The following is a 15,000-nucleotide window of genomic DNA, read 5'->3' as shown; positions in this document are numbered from 1 at the left end:
CTTGCTTACTGTATGGACGTATCTGCTGAGAATGCCTCCTGCACCCTACACACACACACACACACACACACACACACACACACACACACACACACACACACACACACACACACACACACACACACACACACTGTCTGGTTGGCAGTTCCAACTTCAACGTGATAAGTAAAGCAACTGGACAAAGTTCATTAAATAGATGAAGCCAACTGGACCAAAATCTTATTCTCCTGCGTTTTGCTTTCCTTTTCTGTCATGTATACTGACATGAACAAAGATGTTTTTCTTTTTTCATTCTTTTTGAAATATGCTACTTAACGAATTATGGTAATTTACCTACTGTAATACATTTACAGAGCATTACAGATCTTGCTTTGATCTCTCATAATTAGTGGAAGTGTTGTAATTGAAGTGTTGTAATTCCATTTCAACCTGCAAGAGCTGAATGATGAAATCCATTCCCTTTACCAATATGCCAAATGTGCAGTTTAATTGGCTGTTTGTCAGTTCTCCACTTGCTAGTCTTGCATGACTAACCCTTCACTCTGGAGCTCTAACAGATCGCCTTCGCTTATCCCAAAACACATCTTCATTTTTCAGTATTATGTAAGAGTAAAGCAGGGAAATTTTATCTGGTGTAGTCCTTGTTAGGAAGCCATTTGTTATACCCTCCCCTCTTTTGAGAACAGGAGATAATTTGTGGCTGTGGCTGAATACATGCCAGCTCGAGCTCGGGCAAACACAAATCACATCTCCAGTCTCCAGATCTGGGTGCAGCCGCCGCGTGTGATGTGTGTGTTAGCGCCGTAATTCGGGCAAATATAAACCAGGCTCTCGCTTGGATAAAACGCGGTATATTCACATAAATCTAGCTGTCGCGAGCTCACGCTGGGAGCATTGTTCTTCCCAGTAATTCATGCAAATGTGAATGAAGAGGGCTCTCAAACTGGGAGCTGCTTACTGCGTTAATTCGAGTAAATAGCAATGAATACGAGAGCATGTGGAGATGGTTATTCATGGGTGTCTCTGTTTGGAGGGCACAGATGGGACGGCGTTCCTCCCATGCCGTGACCAGCCATGCCGCTCGGTTAACTCTTTTCTGGAGAGAGACACATCTGGGGCTGGGCGGGGGGGGGGGGGGTTTGGGGTGTTGAGGGGAGTGGGGGGGGGGGTTGGTTGGGCGATAAATTGAAAACAGCAGACCTCAAGGTTACAACACATCAATTCTGTGAGATTGGATGGCTTGGAAGAGAAGAGAGGGAATTATAAAGCACAGGGAAAAAGGTGTGTGTGTGTGTGAGAAAGAGAGAGAGAGAGAGAGAGAGAGAGAGAGAGAACAGCTGAGCGAGAGAGGGAGGAAGGATGGGTCTGTGAGGAAGAGGGAGAAGAGAAGTGAGTGAGAGCGGAGGGGAGAGAGTGTAGGAGCGCACAGAGAGCGAGAGAGGGAGGAATATAGTGAGAGCACAGCGACCTGCAGAGACAGACAGAGTGGAGAGAGAGAGAGAGAGAGAGAGAGAGAAGGAGAGAGAGACAGAGGAGTGCAGCAGCCATATCGTGTTATCAGGGATTAGGTTGGGGATACAAGCGTAGCCCCTGCTCACACGGGCTCTGGATATGACCATCTTCACACAGGATGCCGAGCTGAGAGGACACACCTGCACATCAATACCATGAGGTACTTACAGACCGGTGAGAGAGACGGAGGCGGAGGGGACCCGTGCGGAGGGAGGGAGGGATGGGATGAAAGCGCCGGCTCGCAGCTGAGATCCGCGGAGCCGGAGCGAGCGAGTGGCAGAGAGTGCGGCGGAGACGGAGGAGCGGAGAGAGAGCTGAGAGTGAGATGGGAATGAGACGAGTCCAGAGGACAGGGCTGCGGTGTTCGCTCTGAAGTTGTGCTTGTCTGGAAGGTCGAAGTTCTGTGTTCTGTCAGACAAAGGTGTTGCTCTATTAGAATGATGAAATTCATTGTGTGTGATTGATCTTTGTTTAAATTATTAATTCATTGTATATATATTCATTTTCCTTTTGTTATTTGTCAGTATGCTAAATAAAGTTTTTAGAGATACAAAATGTGGATTAGAAAAGTCAATACAGAGAACAAAAGCTGTTGTTTTGCATTCTGACAGCAACAGATGTTTGTGATGGGAGTTAAAGTTCATATGTTAAATGAGCTTACATGTGTTTGGTTAAGGCATTGTGTCACATCCCAGTGTTAGTCTTCCTGTGCTTATTGCTCATATGTAGGGCGGTGTTTCCTGTTGTGCAAGTTGTGCCCTATAATAGAATCAGGAGTGGGTGAGTCCTTTGTGGACTGTGGCGCTCTCTCTCTCTCTCTCTCTCTCTCTCTCTCTCTCTCTCTCTCTCTCTCTCTCTCTCTCTCTCTCTACTCGTGAACTATTATGTTTTAGACCAAAGCGTTCCCAGCGTGATATCTCTCAGAGCTCACTGAGTGGAAAGTTCAACATAGCCAAGGTTGAGAGTGAGAAAGTGTGAGAATACAGATGAAAGAAGACTGTGTGTTTTGTCTAAAATGGTATAAGAATAAAAACTATCACACTCAAACTGTCATGAAAAACAAATATTTTTCTTATATACTTATACTATAATCGTTATGTTCTTTCATTCCATATATTACTGATAAATCAATCAATAAATCAATAAAATCTATTTATTACAATATTTAAATTATTATTATTATAATTTTTAAAATGTAAAATAATTTTTTAGTTTAATTCTCATGTCATTAATCGTACTAATTACATCGTAGGCAAAATAAACTGAATTATTTAAATGGTAAACCTGGTATAAATAAATAAATAAAATAATGTGTTAGGGATTATTACTCCATAGTTTTCAGCTTTGAGGAATTTTGTGGATTTTACACGTGTAGGCACAACACGCGTGCACACACAGATGAGTAACGTGTGCCTGGACACTGTGAGTGGCCTTGAGTGCTCCCGGCGGGGTTAACAGGTGCTTCTGGTCTTCCATCCCTGGCGCGGTTCACTCCGCCCCTGTTGTGCTCCGTCTCTTCCTCGAGCGCTCTCGGTGCGGTGCACACCACCACCATCCCTGCCCCCCGCCCACCGTCTCATCCCTGATGCTACACACACAGCTTGTAAGCCGTAGCTAAACGCTCCGTCGAGTTAATCGTAATTTCACACGCCACACATGCACATGCAGTCATGTGTGTTAGCTACTTCTGATAGCTACTTCTGTGTTAAAGTTTTATTAAGAACATTAAAAGTAAGCAGATCTTTTTCTTGTTATATGTACACATTCAGATAAATTTAATCTGAGACAGTTGATGACAAACATCTGTTGTTCGCCCTTTTTTAGGTTTAATTAGAAAAAAACGAAAGAAAGAAAACATTTAATCGTCCGTTTTATGATAAAGGCTGCTGTGAATGTGGTAGCGACATTTTAAATGGTAACAGCGTGATAGATAACCTCTTAATGGTAAAAGCTCAACACATTCTAGACAAGCTTCATCAAGCATGACTCTGAGCCAGCTGGTTATCATCACGATGACTGTTTTGGTTTGATGAGAATGTGCTGTCTACATGAGATTATATAGGGCTGTTGAACTCTCTCCCTCTCTCTCTCTCTTTCTCTCTCTCCCCCTCTATCTCATATGTATTCCAGTTGGTTTGTGCTATGTGAATTGCAGTGCGTGGGCCTGACTAAGACCTGGCTCCCTCTGGGTTTGTTCTCAAGGTTAGTAGGATGGAGGGGGATCCCATCATCTGAATAATTAATGACCAATACACGATGACGCTGCATGAAGTGGCGTTGTGTGTTTTCCCTCGATACTGCGGTGTGTGAGTGCATGTGTGTACATGTGAGTGTGTATACAGTCCATCCAAGTAATCATATTTCAGTGTGCTCACTGAATATTCTTAAGAGAGAGACAGAGAGGGAGAGAGAGAGAGAGAGAGAGAGAGAGGGAGCGAGAGAAAATGTAACCTTGGCATTTTTTGTGCAGTCCTGAAATGGGAGTTAAGGGTTTCATTAAAATCATGTTCGTCAGGGTTCATTTCACAAGCGTGTAAAATCCGATTCATTTCACAAGCGTGCAGAATCCTTTTCACTTCACCTGCTCTTTCTGGGCCCGCTACATGTATGTACTTGTGCTCCCCCCTTGTGATGGAATTACATGTCAGGATTACAGGAGGGAAGGTATTTTGGGAAGATATTTCATTTTTCCAAAGTGCCGTGACTGTGTGCATAGCTGTATGCCTATAGCCAGATCTCTGATAGCCTGGAGCTTGTTGGAAAGATAGAGACTTTCTGCCTTAGTTCATTTAACTTTTTATCATACCCTCTTATGCCAGAATCAGACTGAGATACCCTGATGCAAAGTCCAGCATGTTAGAATCTGTGTTTTTTTCCAGTCTAGTCTTGCAACTCCCCCATGACATGTTCCTTAACGTTTACCAATAGGATGACAGATAGCTCACACATATAAACAATACTGAGAAGGATACTGCTGGTTCAGCTGTCAGGCAGATCAGTGGAGTAGGATTATGACTCCCAGGAAAGGATGGGTGAATGGGTAAAGAACAGCCCATACTGTTCTTCTCATGACTCCCAGGAAAGGGTGGGTGAATGGATAAAGAACAGCCCATACTGTTCTTCTCATGACTCCCAGGAAAGGGTGGGTGAATGGGTAAAGAACAGCCCATACTGTTCTCCTCATGACTCCCAGGAAAGGGTGGGTGAATGGATAAAGAACAGCCCATACTGTTCTTCTCATGACTCCCTGCAGCCTTTCTCTTCTGTATCTCTTCTGAACACATAATCTCCAGCACCTCAAACAGAACTGTAGCCTCCTTTGACAGTTACATGACCTTCATCACCAAAGACTTATGAACACGCATAACAATGTGAGCAGTGACTAATCGCCATCAAACATCTTCTGACTAAGACATGGCAAGGATTTATGTTTAATCTGACAGCGTCCATAGTGATGGTCCCGGAATGACCTTACACATGACCTTAAACGTTCACTGAATGACTGAAATTGGGGACTTTTTGTTTTGTTTGTGGAGCCCTTCAGAGAGAATGAGAACAAGAAAGTGAAGGCGAAGTGTTTAGTTAGGAGACTTCGAATGAGCTCGTATCAACAGCTACTCCTAACGACCAGGTTGAGGCACTGCAGCGGAGCATATAATGCAGAATGAAAAATTACCTGACCTTTGAACTTTGACCCTTTACCCCCTTGCAGGTGCTGTGAGGCAAAGCTGCAGGTAGAGTGAGCGGGAGCCCCGACGTTGACACCAGTGGCGGGAGGCTATTGCTGTGATGACGGGCGGGCAGACATGCCGGTGGGCGGTGCTGCTGGCCGTGGTGGTGGCGGTGGCCCACGCCTCCGTCTTCCTGTCCGGCCAGAGGTTGAAGCCTCGCTTCCATCGCGACCGTCGCAACATCCGGCCCAACATCATCCTCATCCTCACAGACGACCAGGACATCGAGCTGGGTGAGTCACATCCCGTCCGACGGATCTATCAGCTGGCTGGTGACTTTAAAATGACGCATAGGCTATCCCAACAGGGGCACTTTGATGAGAACAATCGTATGTTGTGCAGAATTTGCATCCACAGCTTCAGCTCTGAATCTGTGGTGGTGTTCAGTTGGTTTTCCCTATCAGTGTCAGTTATCCTGAAGGTCCTGCTCTTGAATACCTTGTGGGTAGGGTCATGAGATCAATAGTATTGTTGCCCTGCTCTCTGAGAAGAGCCTCCCATTCTAAAGGATATTTTCACCAGGACCCAGCCTGGCACGTCAAAGACCAACTTTTAATTCCTGGGTTTTACTTCCTTCGGTTTCATTTATTACTCTAAAAACCCCGGGCTGTCCCGGGCAGACAGTTCGCCTGGGGGTATTGTAGACATGATCTCCACCCTACTCCACCCTTTCTGTGTGCTGCACCTTATCCTTGTCATAACGTTCTCCATGCATCATGGAAATTTCCTCACTTCATCCATTTCACAGTGGGATTTTCAAACAACACAACACTAAAAGTGTGTCTCTCAATTACTAGCTAAATAGTCACATTCTGTTGACTATTAAATGTGAATCAAATGGAAATCTTTCAAATTTAAATATATAAATAATTAATCATATCATAACTATGTAAATGTAATTTCTATTCTCATCATTGTGAACAATAGTGATAATGTCATATATTTTGTTGTGGTGACTGTACTTCCCTGACAGGTATGGCTGCTTCCTCATTTTATGTTTGTCATTTCTGTACGCTCACTGACATCACAGACCTGTCACTCATCGGCTCATGATCAGCAGGGAATGACAGAACTTAGTCTGATTGGATATTGTGGCAGCACACTTATAGACACCAGCTGATTGTTGTATTTGGTCTAACCACACCCGCTGATTATGAATTCAGTCTAACCACACCTGCTGATTATGGATTCAGTCTAACCACACCTGCTGATTATGTATTCAGTCTAGCCACACCTGCTGATTATGGATTCAGTCTAACCACACCTGCTGATTATGGATTCAGTCTAACCACAACTGCTGATTATGAATTCAGTCTAACCACACTTGCTAATTATGAATTCAGTCTAACCACACTTGCTAATTATGAATTCAGTCTAGCCACACCTGCTGATTATGTATTCAGTCTAAACACACCTGCTGATTATGTATTCAGTCTAGCCACACCTGCTGATTATGGATTCAGTCTAGCCACACCTGCTGATTATGTATTCAGTCTAGCCACACCTGCTGATTATGTATTCAGTCTAAACACACCTGCTGATTATGTATTCAGTCTAGCCACACCTGCTGATTATGGATTCAGTCTAGCCACACCTGCTGATTATGTATTCAGTCTAGCCACACCTGCTGATTATGTATTCAGTCTAAACACACCTGCTGATTATGTATTCAGTCTAAACACACCTGCTTCTACACAGCTTTTTTTCGTAAATTCACTGCTGTGCTCTGGATTAGCTCGTCTATGGCAGTCATGAAAATAGCAGACAATGTTCCTGCCACACCCACACGTGCCTGTGCCACAATCTTTTGCTTCATTTCTGCGCTCGCACCATGCCCATGAAAACCAAGGCCCTCACCGCGAGCTTGAAATAGCGGGACGCCGAAGGAGCTGGTGCTAATTGAGGCAGCAGTGAGTGGAAGACCCAGGAACAGCAGGAGCATCAGACTGTCTAGTATGGCACTGTGTAATGAGCAGACAGTGTCATACTGCAGTCCGAACATGAACAGTGCACAAGTTCTTTTAAAGATTAGATACCGCTGTGAGGGACTGAATAAGGGCGCTCTGCTCTGTGTGTGGGAGTGTGTGGGTGGTGTGCGTGTGTGTTTGTGTGTTCGTGTGTGTGTGTGTGTGTTTAGGTGTGTGTGTGTCTCTCCTTGTCTAATGCCTACTGACTAATTTAGGCCAGACTCTGATATGTGACAGAAATATATCTTTAGATCTGCTAGAGCTGTGAGAGCTGATACAATTAGGGAGGAAAGTCCCTGCTGTTTTTAGTTTGGAACAGAGCGGGGCGGAGCCTAGCGTCTTCACAGGCACGTGGTTCTTCGTTGCATGGCTCTAGTGGAGCTGGGGGTGTCAAACGCTTCTCAGATGGTCTGCTTCCATATTCTCCTCATCTCTTCTTATTTCGCATCGGACGTCTCCTCTCTTCTCTTTGTCTGCATCAAAATCTCAAATCTCGTCTGAACATCCTGACTAGTGTTCCAACACACATCCTAATGAGCATAAATAATTAGATGCAAAGGAGTTGTTTTGATCAGTAAATATGAATTTTATAGAGGTTAGAACCTGTGGTGCTGTTGCAAAATTCGATTTTTAAGGAGTCCATTCTGACATTTACAAGTTATGTGCAGCGGGGGTTTCATTTTCTTTTTTTCATTTCTCATTTCATATGTGTGTGTGTGTGTGTGTATGTGTGTGTGTGCGTGTGCGTGTGTGCGTGTGTGTGTGTGTGTGCATGTTGTTGGCCTTTCAGTATGGATTTGTGGAGGTTTGGGGATCATGTATGAAAAGGCCAAGTGAATTCAAGCTTCCTGTCTCTGCATGCATCAGTCAGTCTGGTTTGTGTGTGTGTCTTGTTAGAGAGAGATAGAGTGAGCAAGAGAGGGATAGAGAGACTGAAACAGAAAGAAAGACAAGGAGAAGAAGGTCTATCAAATTATGCTTGTTCATGGAACCACATTTTATTTTATTTTCAAATCTAATCAAACGTATTCCTCCCCTCTTTGAATTTTCTATTTCATTCCATGCAGTCATCCACAGAAAAACATCAATTTTCCATCGTTTGAAAGATCACACCCAAGTCCCTCAGACATATATCATCAGTGGCCTCCTTTACTTCTAACCCTAGCTCTTTTGGCAGGATTAACCTAGACATGTTTTCACGAGAGCTGCATGAACGGATCAGCTCATAACTTTATCCTGCCTTATTGTGGTGCTGGTACCATAACGAGAGAGAGAGAGAGAGAGAGAGAGAGAGAGAGAGAGAGATCTTGCTTGATCAACAGGATAATTTGCTGAACAATCAGTGGGATTTGTTAATGACGTTACTGTAGGAGCACCGCTTGCTTCACTGGGACTCTTCTCCTGCAGTCTCTTCCCTGGCCCTCCTATTTCTCATGCTATCATTTCTCGATCTTGTCTCAGTTCTGCCTTGCTCTGTCTCATCCGCTATCTCTCTCCCTCTCTCCCCCAGGTTCCATGCAGGTGATGAACAAGACACGGCGCATCATGGAACAGGGCGGGGCACACTTCTCCAACGCCTTCGTGACCACGCCCATGTGCTGCCCGTCTCGCTCGTCCATGCTGACGGGCAAATACGCGCACAACCACAACACCTACACCAACAACGAGAACTGTTCCTCACCCAGCTGGCAAGCACAGCACGAGCCGCGCACGTTTGGGGTCTATCTCAACAACACCGGCTACAGGACAGGTGCACCACCACACACACACACACACACACACACACACACGAGCCGCGCCCAACAACGGCAGTTACAGGACAGGTGCACCACCACCACCACCACACACACACACACACACACACACACACACACACACACACACACACATCCACACATGCGGCCATGTATCCATTCATACACACAGGTGTATATGTATTGCCTGCACTGACTGGCACAGATTACCTGATGCAGTGGAACTGTTCACCTAGTAAAGGAGGCAGTAAAAGTAGTGTTCTTTGGAAGCAGCCGACATCAGATAAATGTGGAGTGAATGTAGGATCCTGCTGGAGGAATTCTGTTCTACTGGGCAGGAATATTTGGTCTGAATACTACTTTGAACGGACGTGACATGATTAATATTCATAGTAAAATGTGGTCGTGCGATCAATACTGACATGTGGTACAGAGCATCCGGGTATCCAGGGCTTTGTGTTCTGAAACTAGACGCCGGGTAAGGAAAACACTAAGTGGATTTCCAGTCATGAACTAAAATATACAAAACAAAAACAACAACATCATAATAATCAAAATATTATTATTATTATTATAAATATATGTATATCATGTAAGTCAACCATGCTCTTTACAGGTGAATTTGGTCCCAGTCCTGGGAGGGCTGTGTCACATTTTCGACTGTTACTGATAACACTGATAAAACCTTTGAATGTGTTCTCATGCGCTTCAGACCAGTATGTTGTGTGAGTCTGGCGGGGAGGTTCTGTGGTGCTGACCGTGTCGTTGTGGTAACAGCGGGCCGTAGTAGGAGCTGGTGTCTCAGCAGTGAGTGGAAGACCCAGGAACAGCAGGAGCATCAGACTGTCTAGTATGGCACTGTGTAATGAGCAGACAGTGTCATACTGCAGTCCGAACATGAACAGTGCACAAGTTCTTTTAAAGATTAGATACCGCTGTGAGGGACTGAATAAGGGCGCTCTGCTCTGTGTGTGGGAGTGTGTGTGTGTGTGTGTGTGTGTGTGTGTGTGTGTACGTGTCTCCATGTCTAATGCCTACTGACTAATTTAGGCCAGACTCTGATATGTGACAGAATTATATCTTTAGATCTGAGCTGTGAGACACTGATTAGTGAATTAGGGAGGAAAGTCCCTGCTGTTTTTACTTTGGACCAGAGAGGGGTGGAGTCTAGCGTCTTCAGGTGCACTTACACACACACACACACACACACACACACACACACACACACACACACACACACACACACATTTTTCAAACCGTATATGCTCTCTCAGATATAATCACTGCTACATTATTCTGCACAAAATACACACGTAACCAGCATGAACACAGGCAGGAGTGATTACACACACAGGGGTGAGTATCAGCTGAACTACAGGGGTTGAGTTGTTTTGGTCTTGCCGCGTGAGTGATGATGTCGTGATATACAGGAACACATTTTTCATGCAGCTCCTTTTCTTTCATTCTGGCTGAATTGATTTTGCCCCCTAAGTGCTGTTATATCATAGTAAACAGACGTGTGGTGACCTTTTCAAACGCACTTATTGGAGACTCTGTCTGACAGGTACTGCAGTCTCAGACACTGTCAGAAACACACTTTGAGCACACTTGCCTGCTGACAAACTGCTCTTAAAGACAATTTGTATCAGATTAGTTTTTTTCAGTGTCTGTGAACACTTCCCGGAAAAGGCATGACATGCAACAGAGACACACACTCACACACACCTGGCAGTGAGTCAGCTCTTAGTAGCTAGAGTAATCCATTAGAATGCACTTTCTTTAGGAGAGATGGACTTAGCACATTTAGACAGGAAAGCACTGACATCCTACCTAATGTCATCTCTGCAATATCAACATCATCGAATCATCTCTCTAATCCACCCAGAGAGCTTTGTCCTCTTTGTTTGCGTGCGTGTGTGTATTGACCTCGTTGTATGCGTGCGTTTGTGTGTGTGTGTGTGTGTGTGTTGACCATCTGTATTTTACATAGTTGCATTGTCTCAAGCCTAAAACCTAAAGATTGACTGAAGTGCTGGAAATGTCTGTAGTGACGCTGCAGATTTTGCCGTGTTCTCGTTGTGATGAGTCATGATTGTGGCCACATGGAGGTGCGTTTGGGAGTCCAGGTTATTGGAATCAGTGAAGTCAATCTGGATCTATATCTGAATGGTTGTTAATGGCCCCCAGCTGTTCCATTAGCTGAGTGATGTGACAGAGCTCGATTTGCTGAGTCAGACTTAATGCTGCGTATCTAGAAGAAGGAGAAATATCTTATGGCAATAATTCTACAACTCAAAGACAGGATCATTAAGGTCTTGCTCACTGACCTTATGTGACCTAATGTGTGTGTGTGTGTGTGTGTGTGTGTGTGTGTGCAGCATTCTTCGGGAAGTATCTCAATGAGTATAATGGCAGCTATGTTCCCCCCGGCTGGAGAGAGTGGGTGGGCATGGTGAAGAACTCACGCTTCTACAACTACACCATCTGCAGGAACGGCGTCCGTGAGAAGCATGGCTATAACTACCCACAGGTGTGTGTGTGTGTGTGTGTGTGTGTGTCTGCACTCACTGCATATGTGTGCTCACCAGCTCTTAATTCTTTTGGAGATTATCTGTTTACATAGTGGAGTATATTAGACCCACTTTGGTTATAAACTATATATAAACTGTATATACACTATATTGCTAAAAGTGGTAGAGGATATGAGAGTGGCTGGTGTGTCAGTGGAGGACACTCAGGGCAGGGCCAGATGGAGGAGTTTGATCCGCTGTGGCGACCCCTAAACGGGAATTGCCGAAAGAAGAAGAACTATATTGCCAAAAGTATTCGCTCACCTTCCTTGACTCACATATGAACTTAAGTGACATCCCATTCCTAATCCATAGGGTTCAATATGACATTGGTCCACCCTTTGCAGCTAGAACAACTTCAATTCTTCTGGGAAGGCTGTCCACAAGGTTTAGGAGTGTGTATATGGGGAGTTTGCCCATTCTTCCAGAAGTGCATTTGAGAGGTCACATACTGGTGTTGGACAAGAAGGCCTGGCTCTCAGTCTCCGCTCTATTTCATCCCAAAGGTGTTCTATTGGGTTGAGATCAGGAGTCTGTGCAGGCCAGTCAAGTTCATCCACACCAGACTCTGCATCCATATCTTTATGGATCTTGCTTTGTGCACTGGTGTACAGCCATGTTGGAAGAGGAAGGGGCCAGCACCAAACTGGTCCCACAAAGTTGGGAGCATCGAATTGTCCAAAATGTCTTGGTATGCTGAAGCATTCAGAGTTCTTTTCACTGGAACTAAGGGGCCAAGCCCAGCTCCTGAAAAACAACCCTAAACCATAATCCTCCCTCCACCAAACTTTATACTTGGCACAATGCAGTCAGACAAGTACTGTTCTCATCCATCAGATTGCCAGATGGAGAAGCGTGATTCATCACTCCAGAGAACGTATCTCCTCTGCTCTACAGTCTAGTGGCGGTGTGTTTTAGACCACTGCATCCGATGCTTTGAATTGTACTTGGTGATGTATGGCTTGGATGCAGCTGCTCGACCATGGAAACCCATTCCATGAAGCTCTCTGCGCACTGTTCTTGAGCTAATCTGAAGGCCACATGAAGTTTGGATGTCTGTAGTGACTGACTGTGCAGAAAGTTGGTGACCTCGTCGCACTGTGAAGTTTACGTGGCCTCCCACTTTGTGGCGGAGTTGCTTTAGTTCCCAAACACTTCCATTTTCTTTTAATACAGCTGACAGGTGACTGTGGAAATTTCATGACTGGATTTGTTGCTCCTGAGAGCGATCCATTCTTTCACAAATGTTTGTAAAAACAGTCTGCATGCCTAGGTCATTTGGATGGGTGACCGAAACATTTTGGCAATATAGTGTGTGTGTGTGTGTGTGTGTGTGTGTGTGTGTGTGTGTGTGTGTGTGTGTGGGATATCTATTTTGTATAAATATGTAAGAAAATATATCAGTTGTATTGAGATCTGCTAATAAGGACAAGAAAAAAATATGTAATATGTGGATTATTTCTTTGCTTTAGAGCTGTTCCGTTTCCTTCTTTGTGTATGTGTGTATCTTTCCTAGTCATTTCCTAGTCTTTGTCTGAAGCACATCTCTGTTGTGTGCCCTGCCATCTCACACAGGACTACCTGACAGACCTCATAACCAATGACAGCATCAGTTACTTCCGTATGTCCAAGAAGATGTACCCTCATAGGCCAGTGATGATGGTGATCAGTCACGCCGCTCCCCATGGCCCAGAGGACGCGGCCCCCCAGTACACCACCGCATTCCCCAACGCATCCCAACACATGTGAGTTCCTCACTCATAGTTCCGTTGTGTTGTTGAATTCTGCTTGGTTTGTGTGTTAGTCACTGTGGTCTAGCTACAGGACGGCTGTTTCAGTTGGGCGTATACAAGACAGCACACACACTCGCACAAACTAATAGATGAGAATCCGTGTAATGACATCAAACAGCTGTTGGGGATGTACAGTTTCTTCTGTCCACTGTCCAGGATAATCCACATGAGAGCACTTACAGGCGCTTAGAGCACACTGCAGCATCGCCACCACAGCCACACTCACTGGCCCCATTTCTCCTGACCTACATGCCAGATTTCTGCTTTACTAACAGATTGGCCCTCTCTCTCTCTCTCTATCTCTCTCTCTCTCTCGCTCCATCTCTCTCTCTCTGTGCCTTTCTGTCTCTCTCTCTCCCCTTCTCTCTCTCTCTCTCTCTCTCTCTCTCTCTCTCTCTCTCACTCTGTCTCTCTCTGTGCCTTTCTGTCTCTCTCCCCCCCCTCCTCTCTCTCTCTCTCTCTCTCTCTCTCTCTCTCTCTCTCTCGCTCTCTCTCTCTCTCCCCCTTCTCTCTCTCTCTCTATCCCCCCTCACATATACATTAGTTTCATTCATGCTTCGTTTTTATTTCTTTTGTCTCTCTGCACACACATGCATCTTGCATCTTGTATTTTTGCAGACACCCCCCCCCCCCACACACACACAAACACACACACCTGTTACTGCTGTTGTTTTGCACTGAGCAGATTCGCTCTCCCCCCCCTCTACAGTGTTCCCTCTCCCCCAACACGCACAACGCACATTCACATTCCTGCATTTACTCTCCACACTACATCACGTTCACCGTTACAGGAATGGTGTATAAGGTATATGTAAATATTTTAAAAACCAACATATGAATATGCATGAATATGTGCATATGTGTGTAGGAGATCCCGGGGCTGGATTCGTTCTCTTTGTGGGTGTCGCGGTCTGTCTTTATGAAGTAGAAACGGAGACCAATATGAATCTCGTGACACGGTGTCCAAGTCTAAGGCCAGATGGAGCAGTCAGAACCGACGTGAGAGCGGATCGCTGCGTCATTAAAGAAGGACCAGGATGTGGGGAGGCACACGCTCGTCTTCTGTTGGAGAAGCACAAAGACGTGTGAATTCTAAAGCACATGATAAGCTGCTGGGACTTTAATGCCGTTTGAAGAGGCGACGGTGAAGTGTTTTAATGGATGCTTCAAAAGAACAGTGTGTGTGTGTGTGTGTGTGTGTGTGTGTGTGTGTGTGTGTGTGTGTGTGTGTGTGCGTGCGTGCGTGCGTTGTATATTTTTTAGGCTGCTTTACACTAATAGGCTTTTTTAAGTTCGTCACAGAAAAGAGACGCTTGTTACAATCTGTTTCTTCACTGTTTGTCAGAAATATCTATTAACCTACCAAAGTGCCAACTGTGTTGTCATGTTCCAGCGTATGTGTGGGCCTGTGTGAAGGTTTATTTCTCTTATCTATCCTCTCCATCACACCCACAAACTGCCTTATTCTCCACGTTGCGATTTCTCTCAGTCTGGTGCGGGTCGTCCACAGCACTTCAAACTCTCCCGATTGTCCTCAGCTCACTGGTACTCAGGTCTGTTTGAGACCACGCGTCTCTCTCTTCCCCTGCACTGTTTTGTAATACTTCTCTGGATGTGCTGTGAAGCTTCCCATCGTCCTGTTACAGTGTAACCACAGGCTCTCCATGAGAAGC

General features: G+C 45.1%; 1 protein-coding gene across 11 annotated transcripts in view; it reads left to right on the top strand.

Annotated features, from left to right (window-relative positions):
• sulf2b (sulfatase 2b) overlaps positions 1-15,000 on the top strand; it is a 103,182-nt gene that overhangs the window by 62,019 nt on the left and 26,163 nt on the right. For 10 of the 11 annotated variants that reach the window (XM_076984652.1, XM_076984647.1, XM_076984650.1 and 7 more), the window contains 4 exons: positions 5,225-5,476; positions 8,721-8,960; positions 11,343-11,494; positions 13,110-13,279. In XM_076984652.1, coding sequence (XP_076840767.1) covers positions 5,302-5,476; positions 8,721-8,960; positions 11,343-11,494; positions 13,110-13,279 — 737 coding nt within the window. In that variant the 5' untranslated portion in view covers positions 5,225-5,301. Of the gene's footprint in view, positions 1-1,399; positions 1,673-5,224; positions 5,477-8,720; positions 8,961-11,342; positions 11,495-13,109; positions 13,280-15,000 lie in introns of those variants that run through there. The other variant, XM_076984648.1, reaches the window with a different exon arrangement.

Source organism: Brachyhypopomus gauderio, chromosome 21, assembly GCF_052324685.1.
Source record: "Brachyhypopomus gauderio isolate BG-103 chromosome 21, BGAUD_0.2, whole genome shotgun sequence".
NCBI lineage: Eukaryota > Metazoa > Chordata > Actinopteri > Gymnotiformes > Hypopomidae > Brachyhypopomus > Brachyhypopomus gauderio.
The sequence above is the reverse complement of the archived record's forward strand: the minus strand, read 5'-3'. Positions and strand labels throughout refer to the sequence as shown.